Raw genomic sequence first — 18,553 nt, 5'->3', positions numbered from 1 at the left:
GATTCATCACTGTTTCCAATTTTTGTTCTCTATAGAAAAAGCATGGCTGAATTCAAAAACACTAAAATTGATGCCTGCCTTAATAGTAAAAAATGAATCTTACCAGACTTGCCGACTCTGGGGCCGCCGAGGACGACCACCCTGATCCTGTTGACGTTTGTCATCAGCCGGCAGGGCAAAACGTTAGGTGACGTTGAAATCACGTAGACACATTATCCGTCCTCGATGCTCATCCGATTCACTGGTCACTTTCACGCTGGCCTTTTCTCACAAAACGGCTATTATCATCGACCACGATCCTCACTCACATATTAAAATCGCACGTGCTCGAGAGGAGGACACTGACCCACTTCAACGATATAGGTAAACCGAGTCTTGTTCACTAGGAGATCCGTGCTTTGATAAAAGTGTTTACAAACACGACAATACGCGCCAATTGTCACCGATTTGCATCTAACTTGGATCGGATTCCCTTTTACCTCCAGCTCCGGTCCCAGCCGTTCTCCAACCTTCCCAGGAACCGGTGCCGTGGTCATTCGCGGTCCACCGCAAAATTCTCGGTCTTCAGCCCAAGAGATTACTCACAAGAGCCAGGAAGCAATATAGTGTAAACAAGTGGCACACGCGGTTTCCAAGGGTTTCCAAACGTAGACCAGAATCTGAGCGAGTAATCACAACTTCTTTTTTTCCATGGCAGAAAACCGCTTTGTAATTATTCTGCAAGCTAAATTACCTCACGAGCTTCATCCACGAAAATCACTTCTGCACTTCGCGGTTAAGACCAAATTAGATTCAGGAATGTTCAGAAAGACTTTGAAGTGTCCGCTGGTTATTCAATGAAAATGGGTAACATCATCCCCTAATTGTTCCTTGGTAACCAAGATTCTTCTGGGATGGTTCATTAAAGAACTTCTTTTTGAATTGTTTTTCTCCAGTAGTCTAGGATTGCCGATCCAGAGGTCCTCGTCCTCTAGTTTTCAGGATAAGCTACTTCCAGGGTTACTGATAGCCGCAGGAATTCGCGTAATGAAGGCACAAGAGCAACCACTCGAAGTTGTGAGGCGCCACTTGGCTCTCGACTACGCTTCCAGTTCTCTCTTCGACCGACCACTTCACTTTCTCTGCGTCCTCGGGACTTATCCGGGAGTAAGTGACTCGATGATGACAGTACTGGTGGTGGTGGTAGCAGTCGCGACAGAGTACCGACAGATGCGTCGACACGTGGGGCTGCAGAATGCTGCGCATAATAAGGAAAACGATTCGAGTAATGCCGTTTTACTACATTTATGGGTTAATTATAGCTCGATACGTAAATAAAAATACCAATCACTCTCCACAGCTTTCAGGCAAAGGCGCGAGCTTTTATTTCAAGATCTTCGAAAGCCGTATTAAAGTTCAGCAAGATCTTTTGAATTAACATTGGAATTTTAATTGGCATGCAGTTCCAATTAGTGTTAAAGGTCTCATCAGGTAATCAAAATAAATTGAGGATGATTTTTGTATGTTGTAAAATTATTTATAAGTTTCTTAGGCTTTGTTTTAAAAAATGTTAAGCAATATTTAAAATGACAAAATTTAACTTAAAATTAACGGTATAAATTCCAAAGAATTTTAAGTACGGAAAAATGTATAGTCCCAAGAGAAAAACCCTGAATTAACAAATCAAAAAACAAAATTATATTTGAAAAAGAGATTTTTGTGTTTGAATGCGAAATTAAGACGTCAAGTAGAGTTTTTTTGGTTAGTAAGATATATGGAAAAATTACATAATTTCTAATCCAAGTTTTGATAAAGATTACAAATTTAAAAACAAGTTTTGCTATAATTTCGCTTATTTTATTTAAATTTAACCTTTTTTATATAATAATAATAGTTGAAATAAAATATGTTGCAAATATCTCTATTTGAAAGATTTGGCTAATATCGTTAGGTTTTTTCAAACAATTTTGCGGTTCAGATAAACTTCTTTTTCGATGAGCTTTAAAAATTTACTAAAGTTGAACATTTATTTTTTGCGAAAAATCGGTTTGATTTCAATTCATTTTTTTACCTCACGATAAACAAATAATTTGCTTTTGACTCTTGAACACCTTCATCTAATTGATTTCCTACAGAGAATGTTCATTTTTCTGTTATTTATTGTAGATTGTGTCCGAATTCTAAAGAATCGTACTTTTTTTAAATTTAATTTTTATTTGCCTTGAATACTTTCACGACTTTGATTCTATGATTATCCACTTTAATGATTCCAAATTTAAAATTATAGACAATTCCATAAGGTTTTTAAGTTTAGAATTAAAATCTTTTATTTAAAAACTATAATTCCTAACGGTCGAGAATTTTGCATTGATAATTTTTTATTGCTGTCAACTATCAAATAAACGTTGCCCAACCTAGTAACTTAAAGACAGAATATTTAATATTTTTGAAATATTGATTTAAGACCATAGATAGTGAAAAATCAACATCAATTATAATTCGAAATATATTTTTCTGTTTAAAAAGTCTTATCATTGATGCACTTAGTTTTTAATGTTAAAAATTTCAGATAATAACTAAATAACTAAACCGATTTATAAAATATTTGGATTTTAATGCTTAAATGAAAATTAGTTAAATTATTATCGCTATAAGGTTAAAATTGTGAAATTTTTGGCAATTCATTTTAAAAAATTCCATTTTCAAAATATAGGTTTAGATAACGTATTTTAAAATTTTAATGGTTCCAATTCAAAATAATGCAATTATTTTTTTGCTTTTCAGGATAAAATGTTTGAACATTTAACTTGAAAATTATAATACAGCTGGTGTAATGTCTCTCAAAACATCAGTATATATTTATCGAAGTATCTAGGGACACCGAAAATATTTGGTGTGCTAGCCAAGTTTCGATGAACCTAGCCACATTTTTTAGTTTCCCAGGGCTCACTGAAAATACTTGTTCTTTGCTCAGCGAATTTCGAGGAACCTAGACATGGCCTTTCTTACATATGTTATTCATGTTAATAGATTACTTTTTAATTAGGTAAGTGGTGATATCATATTAATATCCAATTTTAATTCTAAATCATTAACAGTTATAAATCAACCCATTAGTATGTTTATCCCTTTCAGTCAGTGAAGAATCTTTTTTTACCAATTCAACATAAAAGATTTGATTGTCGTTTTTGCGCCATATTAGGCAGGTTGAACACATGGATTAGGAAGATTGAGATTGGTCAGGTCAAGATGCAAGATCAAACAGCTAAAGAAAGATTAAACAGGTTCAACAACTAGAATCAACAGTCTCCTGAGCTTCTAAGTTAATCATGATCCACGATTCAGTATTGTTTTGTGATAGGAGACACGTAACACTTGCACCAACCATATTGAAAACCGATCACAATTTGATAAAATAGTTAGTCATTTATCATTCACACATGGAGAAATGTAGATCACCAAATCGTACTTCCTCTTTCAAGCAAGATCTAATTTTCTGAATCAGAGAATTTTTATTCTATCCCAAGCATTAGATGAATTGTTAGATTCTTAAGCATAAAATTTATGACTCTCAAATGCGTGACTTCTAGTAGACAATTTGATAAACAAGTTAGCAGAATCATGATATCTAATTGCGTTTCACTTGCCAGAAGGATTTTACCGCAAAAAGAAGAGGTGGGAAAGAGCAAATTTTATCAGCTCGCGAAATTATGTCAGCGTTATCGCCCAAGAATAATCATTAAATCCTACCAATTAAACTTTGTAGAATGTTTTTTTTTTTTGCACACATCAATTGTGCAGTTGTCAGAAAGGTGTATGAGAGCAATCGGCTTAAATTCGAGTGTTAAACATAATCGGATAGGATCTCTCATCTTTATTCCAATTTGAAAAGAAAAATAATAAGAAGATTGACAGAGTTCGATTCGATTAAGCTTGTGAGAAAAATGTCTTTATTTAAATTTCTGAGCTGGATTTTCGATGATTCAGGTGTGCTCTGTTTTTCTTTTCCCGACCTCGGAAGGTCGTTCTTTCAACTTGACCACTTTACTGTAAACAATTTCGGATTTCAAAACAGTTAACATCTCCTTTTTCATTAAAATTAAAGCCTTCAGTAAATCTTTTTCCTTTAATCAATTAATCAAATTGAATAAATCTTTGTTTTGCGGAAATGATTCGTACACGTGACACTCAGCGGTAGTTTAATCATCCAATTTATCTGTTTCTCTGCTCGTTTTTCCTCGTCTGAAAATACTGAGAATCCTAAAACCATTACGCAGCGTTCAATCGTTGCGCGAAAATTCCGCGGCACGTATCCAACCATACAAAAAGTTTCAATACCCAAGTTTATTTATGAGAGAATACAAAAATGTACACAACAAGAGCAAGTCCGTCAGCATTTCCTCACTCGAAGAGACTATATGATTTTCAACTCGTACGTTTTAATTAAAAGATTCATTGAAACTTGTACCTGAAAATCGTCACTTATCGAATCATCAAAAATCCAGAAATCATCCTATTTTTTCTCAATTTGACAAGATCTCTGAAAGTGTGTGACCGGCATAACTTTCAACTTTTCCAGGGAAGTTCAAACTGAACCTTACCTCGGTCAATCTGAAAATGTCTTTCTTTCATATGAAGATCAGGAGACACAAAAAAATCACAGATTGCGAATCGTAATCCAGTGTGCACACACCAATTTCAATAAACTGTCATGTAAAATATGTCACTTGAACGAAATTTTGCAGATGTGCAAAATGTTGGCAGGATGAAATTTAGAATTTTAGAGGAAAGGGTGATTTCACTTGAAAAGGGATGTTTTCACGAAAAATTAGGGGAAATTCGGGATTCCCTGAATGAGAAAGATGCCGGATAGCTTAAAAAGAGCGGCGACTGCTGCACGCATACATACGATTCGTACCACTCGCGCTGAGCGCTCGCCGGCGAATGCTCGCATTCGAGACCGTGCACTGCCTAATATGCACTACCTACTGGCTACACGCTTTACTCGCGGTACCGCGCCACGATACAAGCTGACTGCCGTGTTAACAGGTAACCAGCCAGCCACATGCAGGCGTGTTAGTACAGACGATCGCAAGATCTTGCACATATAATACAGGCACATAGGCATGACCGTGCTGTATTAATATTGCGCCCGCGGCTTTATTACTGCTCTCCGACATCTACCCGCGCCGCCCTTTTTCCGCGGCTATTGGCCAGTCCGAATGGGTCGTGAACGATTCGGTGTAAACAAAAATATTCACATGAATGGCCACATTTCTTGGGGCTCGTAGACGAGGATTGAGAAGGGAATGGTGCAGTGTTAGTTTCGATTTTCATGAAGGTATCATCAATTTTAGGGTTTCGTAGCCTCGAGCAGTAACCTTTATGGTTTCGGTCGAATGTCCGTCCGTTTTACCTTTTTTACGTTAGGACAAGTAGGGGAAGTGAAGGGGTGGGAGGATGTAGGAATTTGAGGCAAAGGGAAATTAGAGTGATTAGTCGAAGTGGTGGAGGAATGAAGAGGAAGAAATGTCAAGTGGGGAGAGATAGGGAAATTGAGTTGAGGGGCAGTAGAAAAGTGAGGAAAGGGAGGGAAAGTGAAGGATGTATGGGCAGTGAGAGGAGCACAATTTTGGGTAAGGAAGAAAAGAGGAGGAAGTTATGGAGAAATAGGGGAAGTGAGAGGGTGTGAGAAAGTATAAGGAATTTGAGGCAAAGGGAAATTAGAGTAATTAGGTGAAGTGGTGGGGAGATGAAGATAAAGGGATGTGAAGTGAGGAGAAGTAGGGGAATTGAGGTTAGGGACAGTACAGAATTTTGGGTAAGTAGGGCAGGGAAGGGCAAGCGAGGGGTGCTAAAGTCGAAAAGGGAAGGAAGGGAAAGCGCTATAAGGGCAGTAAGAGGAGCGGGATTGTGGGAGAAGGGGGAGTGAGAGGGTTGGTGGAAGTAGGAAATTGAGGAGAAGGGAAACAAGAGAAAATAGGGAAAGTAGTGGGAGGAGAATGACAATGAATAGATGTGAAATGTAGAGGAGCAGAGAAGTAGGGGAAGTGTGGTAAGAAGTGATGCATAGCGAGACGATAATTCTCGCTGCTCTTTCTTAAATGATCATTCCTTCGTTTGTTAATTCCGGATCTATTCGGTGCGACAGTTGAGATTTCTCGCAAAGATCCAAATTTGCTGTTAATCAAGTCGATTAAGCCCCTAGAAGGAGTTAATTAACCGTTCAAATTTCGGAAATCAAAATCTTAGTTATTCTGCAACTTTTTATAATAGATTTAATTCTTTCACGATGATTTATTTGGATAAAAAGAGATATTTCGGGTTCCAATGGAGTAAAAACTACGAATTTGTAAATTGTAATGAATTCGTAATGTAAAAAACTACGAAAAAAAAATTTACACGATTAGAACCCGAAATATCTCTTTTTATCTGCATCTTTTTCATTATGTTTGATTTATTCGCAAGTTTGTAATTCAAAAATACTATCACGTGCGCGATCTTTGTCAAGACGAGAAGTTTGCGTGGATGGAGAGAGCAGATTGATCGAATCGGCTGTTTATCGTATCTTTCGCTCGATGTGTATCAATAGAGGTGAAGGGCAGAAGAGAAGTGGAATTGAGTAGGAGAGGGAAGGGAAAGTGAGGGGTGTTGAAGTTGGAAAGGGAAGTGAGGGGCTTTGAGGGAAGGGTAAGTAAAAAGAGGGCAGAAATAAGGGAAAAGTAGGGTGGGGAGAGGAACTGAAGAGGAAGTAAAGAAATGAGTTTTAGGGAAAGGGAGAGCAGTAGGGACAGTGAGAGACTAATTTTTAAGGGGCACGGTAATCTTCAAGCATTTCTAGTCGAAAGTTTTTAGGTCTATTGGACAAAATACTTTTTTTATGATTCAAGAGAATCGTATACTATAAACCATAATAAGGAAGGGAGTCGTGCTAAAAACTACGGCTGATGATACATTTTAACAAAGTTTGTGAATTTTGCTAAAAATGGCCCTGCAACGTTACAGCTCAGTAATAAATTAGTATGTTTAAAGATCACTTTCATACTTAAGACTTCACACTCTTTCCTCCATTTCCCTCTTTTCCCTTTTTCTAGAAAATTTATATTTTCCCCTGTTTTAAATCATTTATCTTTTTCTACTTTTCCTATTATTTTCGAATAAATTCGAACTAAATTTGACGAACCGGATAAGAAAATAAAAATTGTTTTAAGTTCAAAGTTAATTAATTTTGGTAGGAAATTCTACTATTTTATTTTCGGTGCTGAATTCATCTAGTAAAAAATGAGATATTTTGTTACAAATTCAATTCATTTTTGGTTTCAAATTAATTGTTTCAAATGAAAATATAATTATTTAACTTGTGATTCAAAATGTAGCTTTTCTACTCAAATATTGAAATGTTAGGTTTAAAATTGATCTTTTTCAGTTGAGGATTCGTTTTTTTTAGTAGATGTTCAATCTTCTAGACTAAAAGATCATGTTTTTAATTGAAATTCAACTATATAGTTGAATGTTAAGCTCTATTGTTAAAAATTAATTTTTTTAAATAGATTCATCACTTTAGATGATCACTTTAGATGATTTAGACAATTAAGTTTTTAAATTAAATAAATGTATTGATTCCTTTTTTAGCTAAAGAATTATCTTTTTTAGTTTAGAATTCCCATATTTAGTTAAAAAATCACCTCTCTTGATTGAAAATTCAATTTTATGTTGAAAATTCATCTTTACCGGTTTAGATGTCGATTTTTTCTAAAATACTCTACTTTTGTAGCTTGAAATCCTCTTTTATTACAAATTCGGCTTTTTGGGTAGAGAATTAATCTTTTTTTTTTATGAAGTTTCCTTTTAGTAAAAATTTAACAATCTTCTGCAAAATTTATTTTTTGGCATTAAAAATCCACTATTTAGTTGGAAATTCAACTATTTTCGGTTAAATTATTCTTTTTTGTTTAAAAATGTGATTATTTGATTGAAGATTATACATCCTTATAGTTTCAAAACTCAACTATATCGTTAAAAATTCCACCATTTTGTTAAAAATTTAATTATTCTTTTGAAAATTAAAGTTTTTTGTTAAAATTATCTCTTCTAGCCAAAAATTCAACTGTTCTGTTACAAATTCATCCTTCTGCATTGCAAATTTGTATTTTGTAGTAGAAAAGTCATTTTCGTTGGTTGAAAATTAATTTTTTTGTAGAAAATTCAATGATCTTTGAAATTTTTATCTTTTTAGCATTAAAATTTAACTTGTCAGTGATAAATTCTATTTAATAATGCGAAAAAGAAACTAAAATCTTATCAAGGAAACAGTGAATAACCCGTTTTTTAATTATGAAATATTGCACAAGCATATATACCTATCGCCAGCCGCTTGTTATCTGGTTTACTTTTAACAAATCTTTTATAACAATATATTTAATATATAACCGAGTTTCACGATTATTGGGACCCTTATTACTGGCATTTCTACTTTATATTAAAATATATCTGGCTGCCTTTATTATATAAAGTTATGATCATTAGGTTGGTCCAAAAATACATGGCAAAATTTTTTTGCATGCTAGAGCGCAACGCTCACCCCCCCCCCCCCATTTCAATCCAAATACGAAAAAAGAAATTCCCTAATTTTTGTAAGAGGTGCCGGTTTTGACTTGAAGTTTCCCATGTAAAATGCATGGGAAAAATCACTTTGTTAGTATTTAGAATAATTTCTTAGGGTTTGAAAAAATGTGACGGGAAAATATGGGGGCCTGTGGAGAATTATTCACTGAAGAATTTCATGTATCAGGCATATGGTTTTGAAACCCCTAACATACTCCCACGAGTACCTGAAAACTACCCTTAAAACAAAAAATGTCAATTCTTAGTGAAATCGACCTTAATTTGCAGGGGAAAACGGATTTTCAAAAAAAACTATTCCAACAAATTACATTTGATTAAACAATTACAAATTAATAAACAAATGTTTTTATTAATATTAGTTAATATATTAGTTAATATTAATATTCCAATAGACTAATAGAAATAATTTTAAGGGGGGAGCAAATTTTGGAGAAAAAAATATTTAAAAAACTTTCATTTTTTTATATAATTAACTATTAATTAATTAATCAATGATACTAAATATGCTACTAGACCAATAGCAATGATTTTAAGTAAAAAAAACGAGAATACAGTGCTCATAAGGTCGATTTCATGAAGAATTAATAGTTTTTGTTTTAAGGGTAGTTTCCAGGTACTCGTGAGGGTGTGCTAGAGGTGTCAACCCCATATGTCTCATACATAGAATTCTTCGTTGCATAATTCTCAACAGGCCCCCATACTTTTCCCTCACATTTTTTCAAACCCTAAAAACTTATTCCAAAAACTCCCAAACGTGATTTTTCTCCATGCATTTTACACGGGAAACTTCAACTCAAAAGCGGCACCTGTTAAAATCGAAAAAAAATAAAATAAAAATTAGGGAATTTCTTTTTTCGGATTTGGAATGAAATTGGGGGGGTCGTTGGCCTCTAAAGAAAAAAAGCGTGTTTGAGCCACCCTAATGATGATCTCATGTTTTTTTCTATTATTAGAAAATTTCATTAAGCGGTTCCACAAATCCTGCTTTTATAAATAAATATTATGAAAATCCCTGCAAAACAAAAGAGTTATTGTAGTTCTATGGACACACCTTCGCACGATTCATGATGAACTATATAGTAGATAAGTCCATTTATTACCAGGCTGCATACAATTTTTGAAAAGGAAAAAAATTTATATTTAAAAAATAACTCTTGGACTTTAAATTTTCTTTAAAGTTATTGAAAAATCATTCATGTAAAGATGCTTTCTACAAAGAAACGTTGAGTTAAAAAACGTGTAGTTTAAGCATTATGGTTGAAGCTCATAAGGATAAGGCAGGACTTGAAAAAATATATTACTAAAATTGTTTATTTCAGAAATGTTATCATTGCCAAAATTTTTAAAATATCACTTCTCATATTTTTTGTCATTTACACGAAATTTCAATGAATAATAATACTAATAAATATTTTAATGAAAAAAATCATTCCAAACAAAAATATCAATGAACATTTTATATATGTAAATAACTATACTTGTCGAATTAATTTTTTTTTAAATTAAATATTATAAAACCCTAGATAATTTTTTCCTTCACAAATTCAGCCATCACTGATTAAAATCGTTAAATTGAAAGTTTTTTAAAACATAAGATTTGAAAGAAATTCTTTAACACATAAAATTCATTAAATAACTGATTTTTTAGGTACTTTTGCAAAAATATGTCTTTCCATCTTCATAGTACCTTATCAGTAAGTCAATTTAGTTTTATTTAAATTAAAACATTTTTAATAAAATCATCTTTGAAATCATTTATAACAGTTCAACTGCTGACATTAAAATTGCCTTTATTTTAAAAAAATGTGTGAAAGTTTAATTTTGATTGTTCAAACATTATTATTTGTTACACATATGGTTTTTTTTATAAGTTGCGGGATTACTAAAATTTCTAGTTGTAATTTTTTAATTATTGGAACAATCTTAATTCCTTCAAAGATATCTTTTAAGGAAAAAGACGGAAGAAAAGTACTGGCTTCTCAATTATTTAAATGATTCAGGTTCTGATTCAAGTATTCGTGAGTAACTTCTTTTATTAAAAAGTTACAAAAATGGCGTTATTGTCTGAACGTGTAATTTAGAAAATTGCTAATAGGACTAATATAACTTATAGAAATAAAAATCGACAACAAAAGCATGGTTTCTGGACGATTTGTTAAAAAAGATGCAAATTTTTAAACAAAAGTGCAGTCTTTTTTAATAACAGGTTAATAATAATTTCAATATTTGATTATTTCATGTAACAAAATTTGCATCAGAGAACATATTTTTTATATTTTTTTCATTCCCCTTGCCAAGTTCTTAACTGAGAAGAGAACAGTGAGGTGAAAAAAAAGGTTTATTAATAAATTGATACTTTATTATCACAAAATTCCCTGCAGAAATTGTCTTCAGTACTTCAAACAATCTTATGGATAAATATTTAGTCGCCATTCTTGTAAAGATAAATGGCTATTTTAGCAAATAATCTTTAGCCTTTAAAGATAAAATAATATTTTTACATTTTTATCACAAATAATTTATAAGTGAAAACTGATTTAGTTCCTTAAAAATTCTCTTTATCGTCAGAAAGGAATACCAGGAAATGCAAAATATAAAATATTATACAATCAGATTCATTATGCCAATGTGTCTGGGACGAAATAATCAAAATCGATAAGTATAATAATTAGTTGCACTCAGAGATAAATCAATTCGATCGATACAAATTATAAATACAGATACACCTTGAAGCAAAGTAAAGGAAGTATAATGATTTTGTTATCGTAACTTCCCCCGGACTGATTCTTTGTTTATACAACGCCACGTACGTGTATGGTTCATGACTGACCGGCCGGCTGACAAAAACTGGCTTTATCTACTGTGAAGTTCATACATGGTAAAAAGGTGATCGCTCTATAACTATTAGAACTATCTAGGATCTAGATAGATAAACTTATATAAATAGGGGAGACCACCTTACAGTAAATAATGATCCTACACTAGATAATTCTTAATTATAAGTACAAATATAAGTTAAAGAATCAATTATAATTTTAATATATAAACACATGTCGTACCTCAACTATTAATTGCATTAAATTAATTGTTTACCGTCCATTAGTATTTTTAATTAATGATTATCTACTGCAGGATCATTATATACTGTAGGCTGGTCACTCTTTTCCCCTATTTTCAAGCATTCCTCTTTTTTCCTCTGTTTTCAATAAACTGTCCCTATTTCCTCTCTTCCTCGTTTTTGTCGCTTAAATACGAATGAAGTTAATGGCACCCAAACCGAATATCCAACTTTTTTTGTTAAAAGTTGAATCTTTTTAATTAAAAAGTCTGCTATTATATTTTTGGTTCAGAACTCATCTTTTTTATTTGAAAATTTAAATGTTGCGTTGATCATTCGTCTTTTTGGATAGACAGTTTGTCATTTTGAAATTTAATTATATTCATTTGGAATTCAAACTTTTTTATTTAATATTAAAATTGTTTTGGTGAAATTATCAAATATTACATTTTTTATTGATAACTAATTTTTATAGGTAGAAAATTCTACATTTTCATTAAACAAACGCCTCCGTGGATAGAAAATTCTTTTTTTTTTTTAAAAAAAGTCATCTATATTATTTAAAAGTCAATTGTTTTTGATTGAAGTGTCTACCAAAATTTTGGTATAAATAGCTGCAGTTTTCGGCACGTGTAAAAATTTACTGAAATTTAATTATTTTGTTGAAAATTCAACTGTTTTGTTAATCATTGATCTTTTTGGATATATAAAGTAAATTCTTTTTTATTGAAAATTCTACTGATATATTTTCCGTTTGGAATTCATCTCTTTTGTTTGAAAATCTCATTATTTTTTTGAAAATTCAATTAATTTCTTACAAAGTAATCTTTTACTATTGAAAACTCCACTACTTTTTTTGAAGTTTAGCTACTTTGTAACAGATTAATTCATTTGGCCGACGACTTATTTCTGATTGAAAATTTTAATTTTTTAGTAGAAGATTTAACTATTTTGTTGAAAATTCGTATTTTGTTTGAATTCAAGTGTTTTTTAATTTAAAATTGATATATTTTGTGTTTGGAGCGTTAATAATTATACATTTTCGGTCGAAAATTAATCTTTTCCATTAAAAACTCAATTTTCTAAGTATATAATTCATCCTTTTGGATTCAAAATCCAACTCTTGGATTAAAAATTTAACTTTTGGCGGAAGAATTATCTTTTTTGGTTACAAGATCACTCCTTTTTAATTGAAAAGTTTACTTTTATTTTTCTGGTTCATAATTCATATTTTTTGGTCAAAAATTCAAGTATTTTGTTAAAACTGGTCTTTTTGGATCGAAAATTCGTGCTTTCAAATTGAAAAATTAATTTTTGTTAGAAATCATCTTGTTTATTTGAAGATTAACAATGTTTAATTGAAAAGTCTGCTATTATATTCTTTGTTTACAATTAATCCCTTTTGGTTCAAAATTTAAGCATTCAGTTTAAAATTTAACTATTTTCTCAAAAATTCATCTTTTTGTTGAAAATTCAATTACTTATTTGAAAGTTGCGCCTCCTTGTTGAAAATTCATTATTTTGTTGAAAATTGCACTTTTTTGGTTGACGATTTAACTATTTTGTTAAAAATTCGTCTTTTTGGTTGACGTAAACTATCTTTTATTTACAATTTAAATATTTTTTCATTGAACTACCCACTATCAGGCATTTTTTGTTGAAAATTAATCTTAATTTGTTGAAAAGTTAACTACTTGCTTCAAATTCGAAGTCTTTAGTTGAAAGTTAAACTACATACTTTGTTTTATATTCGTCTTATCTGGTAAAAAATTCTTCTTCTTTGAAACTTCTTCTTTTTTATTGGAAAATTTAATTATTTAGTTAAAAATTAAATTTTTCGTTGAAAATGAAATTAAACAATTTAGTTGAATTTTGTGCTGTCTAGACTATAAAATCTTGCGTTCGTAGTAGAAAATTTAACTCTTACAGAAAGTCGTCCTTTTGATCTGAATATTCAACTTTTTCACTATTTTGTTGATAATGCAATGTGTTTCGACCTGAAATATTAGGAAAATGGTACCTGAATATGATTTATTTAAAAAATGTATTTCCCTATTATTCTCCTATTTTTGTTAAAAAAAATCACCGTATTTTCAAGCTTTCGGGAAAATTTAGGGCTGCGAAGTCAGAAATACGGTTTAAAAAATACAATAATATAATAAAAAATAAAGTTCAGTAAGTAAATAATATTTATTTTGCTAAAGGCACTGCAAAATAATCCGATCCTGATGCATAGCCATAAAGTAATTAATTAATTTTATATTAAACCCTGCTGTGGCACCATATAGAGCTAATGTAATTACCTGTCTGTCTGACACTATATGATTCCATAAGGCACTCTCAATATTTACGAAGGGATAAAAATGTTCCTCGTCCATTTCAAGTTACATTTTTGGATTTGCATCTTGTAACCGTAAATTAAATCTGAAAAGTACTCAAATTTTATAATGAAAACCTTACTCTGAAATGTTATGTTATGTTCGAAAATGTATACTTATTTCTATAAAAAATGATAATTTTTTTTGTAGAAAAATACAGAATACTACAACCTGTTGACGCAAAAATCCATACATTTTGTTTAGGAGGCAACTTTTTCGAGGAAATGAGGTTAGGTATTCTTCTCACCGGAAGAGAAAAATATGACGGAAAAGAAAATTAAAATGTTTTTTTTTTTTTAATTTTATTTATAAATATTATATTTTATTTATCGAAACAAGTTAGCTAAGTAAAAGTAAGTATTTTGGAATCCGCTAAATGAAAAAATAACAAAAATTGTGTACTTATCAAAAATGCACTATAATTGTTTCTCCAAAAGCAAAAACCTTTTGGCTTTTCAAAAATTTGGATTTATAAATTTAAAAACGAACCGCGGTGCGGCTGAAAAAATTTTAGATTAAAATTCAATGTAAATGGTATTTTTTATTTTTTATGGTAAGATGGCATCTTACAAACAATTTAAGATGAAAATAATCGGAGGGCTTCTGGTTTTAAAACGCATATTTCGTATTTAATTAGTAAAAAATGAAGAAGTTTTAAAAAACTATTTATTGTAAATATTGGTTGAATTTCTTCAATCGATATTTTGATTAAAGAATTGAAAAATATATTTTTTCACTAAAATATTTGGTCAAATTTTAGAGAATTTTGAAGTCAATATAACTTGTCTTGAAAAAATGGCCCTCACATTTCGTAAATTTCACTATTTTCATTCGGCCATAATACGTATGGCTTTATGTTTTACTTTTGTATCAAACTTAAATATCAAAATTCCCTGAATTTTGTCTCATTGTTCATTGTCCCTGTTCATTAATATTTAAATTCATATCGAATATTTTAGAAGCGGAATAAGACAAATTCAAATTTAAATTTACAAATGATTAATTCGTTGTTTTATTTAAACCGAGAAAGTGACTATTATATTTCAAATTCTTTGAATTTCCATTCAATTATTGAAATTAATTGCAAGTTCCTTTTAATCTCTGAAAATACTCTAAAATATTTAAAATCCGTAAAAATCTTTTGAAATCTATTGGCATTTTTTTAATGCTGTTAAAAGTTCTTTGCAATTTTTAAAAGTATCCTAAAATATTTCGAATATTTGTAAATCTTATTAAACCTCTCGGAATCTTTTTAAATGTTCTGAAATATTTCAAACCTTTTCAAATCTTTAGAAATCCTTTGAAACCTGGATATATTTTAAAACACTGGAAAATTCTTTGCAACTTTAAAAATACCCTAAAATATTTCGAATTCTTTGAAATCTTTTTAAATCCCTTGGACATTTGTAAAGCTGTTGAAATTGTTTTGAAATCTTTGCAAATGTACTGAAATATTTCAGAATCTTGAAAATATTTTAAAAACCTTGCCATCTTTTAACGCCCTTAAAAATTATTTAGAATTCTTAGAAATACCTTAAACTATTTGAAAACGCGTGCAATCTTTTGCAATTTATTGATACTTTTTAAAGCTCTTGAAGTTGCCTTGGAAAATTTTGAAATACACTCAAATATTTCAAATCCTCCCAATCCCATTAAATTATTAAAATCAACTGAAATTTCTTTGAATTTTTCAAAATACACAAAAATATTTTTAATCATTTGAAATTCTGTTTAATTACTGAGATCAATTGAAAATTCCATAAAATCTTTGAAAATATCCTAAACTATTTCAAAACCTTTAAAAAATCTTCAAATCTCTTGATATATTTTTGAAATCTTGATAATTCCTTGGCATTTTTAAAAATACTCTAAAATCTTTTAAAAACTTTGAAATCACTTACAGTTATTAAAAGCTATTAAGAATACCTCAAGACATTTCCAATCCTCTGTAAAGTCTTTTGAAAATGTTAAAAGTCTTAAAAATTCCATTTAATTTTTAAAAATCACCTGAAATCTTTTAACATCTTTGGAATCTCGTCAACTTAATGAAATCTACAAAAGTTTTAAGAATTTTTTTAATACCCTAAAATATTTAAAAAGAATTAAAGAAAATTGCGAAATATTATATAGACATAAATTTAATAGTGTCAATCCCTGGGTTAATTTATTGAAAGAAACGTGATTAAGTTGATCTTTTTATTTGAGAAAAAAAAACAAATATAGTAAATATCTTAAAACAGTGAATGAAGAATCATTTGGTAGGAAAGAGACTAAAAGCAACTCAGTGGCAGCCCTGATTATTCCTGACAGTTACTTAAAGTATTTCTTTAAAAAATTGCCATGGTTTAAACCATTTTTTCAAAGTACTTGACTTCCTCTGACTCACAAAATTACCTGACTTCCTGATTTCCTAGTTTTGCCTGACTTACGACCACCCTGTATAAATTTATGCATGTATTAATATCGCAATAAACATTAACTGCAATTAAGTATCTTAACGACCATGGCGGACTGCGTAAACGAAAGGTTGCGCAATTTCGCGACCAGAAACTGACCACATCGTGACGGTTCCATTCTTTTTTATCTTTTTACGTATTTATATTTATGTATTTGTATTTATTCATGTGTTAAAACATTAAGAATTAAAAGCTGTGTTGGGTTTCCGCGCATAGCTTTTAATTTTTTAACGCATGAATAAATACAAACAAATAAATACAAATCTGTAAAAATATAAAACGAGCATTGTTTTCTATGTGAAATTGGCAATAAATGCGAAAAAGGAAAAAAAATATCCCTTAGCGAACCCAGCGAACGAGGTCACTATGTAGTCACTTTACGTTCACGTAGTAGTGTAAGCGTTCCGCTCATGTGGTGCGTAGGGTTAGTTTACTTTTCTATTAAATATTGTTCTAGTAAAATTCAAACAATATAAAATTAAGAAATTTAAAAAATGGTCTTTTTGTCACTGCTACAACAGGTCTTGGAACTTTCTTTCCAAACTGACATCCAACTGCTTCAAGGAATTTAAGGAGCAGACTTGTGAGGATCTTAAGAAATCTTCCCAACTTATCCAACTCGGAACTTTGGTTATCTTGTGTTAAATCTTAGCTTGTTTAATTGTGTCTTTTTCATTTTTGAAAATCTCGCTAATAGCATGTCATTTTTCTCGCTGAATGTTTCGCTGATTCATTTCTTCTCGTTTCTTCTTCATTGCGTTTTCTTCGATTGTGTTTTAAATAGGCTTTTTTATTTTTCGTTTAAAGCTTCTTTTGTAATAAACTTACTGAATTGAATAGCGTTAAGATTCTGTAAGAAAAAAACTTGATCTAATTAATCCCTATTTCCTTGCTGCAGACAGGTGTGTATCCGTAGTTGCCAGGGGACTCCACAGGACACTTCCTGAGTAGTGTCGGACCATTCTAGTGAGACATTTCCAAAATGATCCTTATATATTAAAAGTGTCCTGCATGCCGCTACTAGTAAGAAAGGCCAATTCTTCCTGTACGAATATTAGCTAACGCTTAATAATATACGTATTATTTTTGCAAACAAAAAATGACCTTGGTTATGAAAATCAAAGAAATTAAGGTTTGAGCTGAAAGAGAATAGGGGTTTTTTGTAATAAAATTAATAAAAATACAAGGTGTCATACAGGACGAGAGAAATTCACACCCCAGCAGCAAAATCCCAAACTTTGTTGAATCGATGAGTCAACGAGAATCGAGAATAATCCTCTAGTGGCGAGAGGAGTAACTACACTGATATTTGAATATTAATTCTAATTTATCTTCTTGCGAAATTTTGTTTGATATAAAAATCATAAAATAAAGCAGTTTTGTTTAATTTCTTTTGTTAATCCTTTGCGCGTATATTATACTCGAAAATTTTCCTAAAAGTCAAGTATTATTAAAACTAATATTATAAATATATATAACTTTTTTCTAACTTTAAAAGAACTTTTTAACCAAATTAATTTTTTTCAAAATCCACAAAGAAATTTTTAAAAAGTCTAAAAATGACGAAACTGCGGTAGCGAATTAGGATACCAAAAACCGCATAAGTGACCAATTGGGGTTGGCGAGTTTTTGGCGCTAATTGTTATTTTTTAACGGTTTTTTTAATACAGATTTTTCTTATACATGAAATACTACTTTATACTGATAACTGGATGTTTGTATAAATTGTTTAAATAATTTATTATTGTTTTTTAGTAATGTTCTCTTAGAATAGAGTAGAAATTTGCGTTTTTTCCAAAATTTTTCCAAATGTCTTCAACTTTTAATGCTAGAAAGCTTTATTCTTTTAATAAACATTTATATTATTTTTATTTATCTCTGGCTAAAAAGTCAAAGAAAAGCTAGTTATAAACAATAATAAATTGTTGACAAAATTGTGTTTGTTAACTTGCATTAATTGACACCTTACTCTAATTGAAAAATGGACAAAAAGTGAAAAATTTTAGGAAAAACTGGAACTTTCCAGCATTATTCTAAAAGAATATTGTTAAAAATAA

General features: G+C 30.6%; 1 protein-coding gene across 3 annotated transcripts in view; it reads right to left on the bottom strand.

Annotated features, from left to right (window-relative positions):
- LOC117171367 (ras-related and estrogen-regulated growth inhibitor-like) overlaps positions 1-4,938 on the bottom strand; it is a 177,963-nt gene extending 173,025 nt beyond the window's left edge. Inside the window, exons 1-2 of one of the 3 annotated variants that reach the window (XM_033358616.1) lie at positions 4,889-4,938; positions 104-1,237 (exon numbers count right to left, since the gene is read on the bottom strand). In XM_033358616.1, coding sequence (XP_033214507.1) covers positions 104-164 — 61 coding nt within the window. In that variant the 5' untranslated portion in view covers positions 165-1,237; positions 4,889-4,938. Of the gene's footprint in view, positions 1-103; positions 1,238-4,580 lie in introns of those variants that run through there. The other 2 variants (XM_033358615.1, XM_033358617.1) reach the window with 2 other exon arrangements.
- Positions 4,939-18,553: the final 13,615 nt, after the last annotated feature.

Source organism: Belonocnema kinseyi, chromosome 4 (genome assembly GCF_010883055.1).
Source record: "Belonocnema kinseyi isolate 2016_QV_RU_SX_M_011 chromosome 4, B_treatae_v1, whole genome shotgun sequence".
Taxonomy (NCBI): domain Eukaryota; kingdom Metazoa; phylum Arthropoda; class Insecta; order Hymenoptera; family Cynipidae; genus Belonocnema; species Belonocnema kinseyi.
Note: the sequence above shows the minus strand (reverse complement) of the source record. Positions and strands in the feature narration are given on the sequence as shown.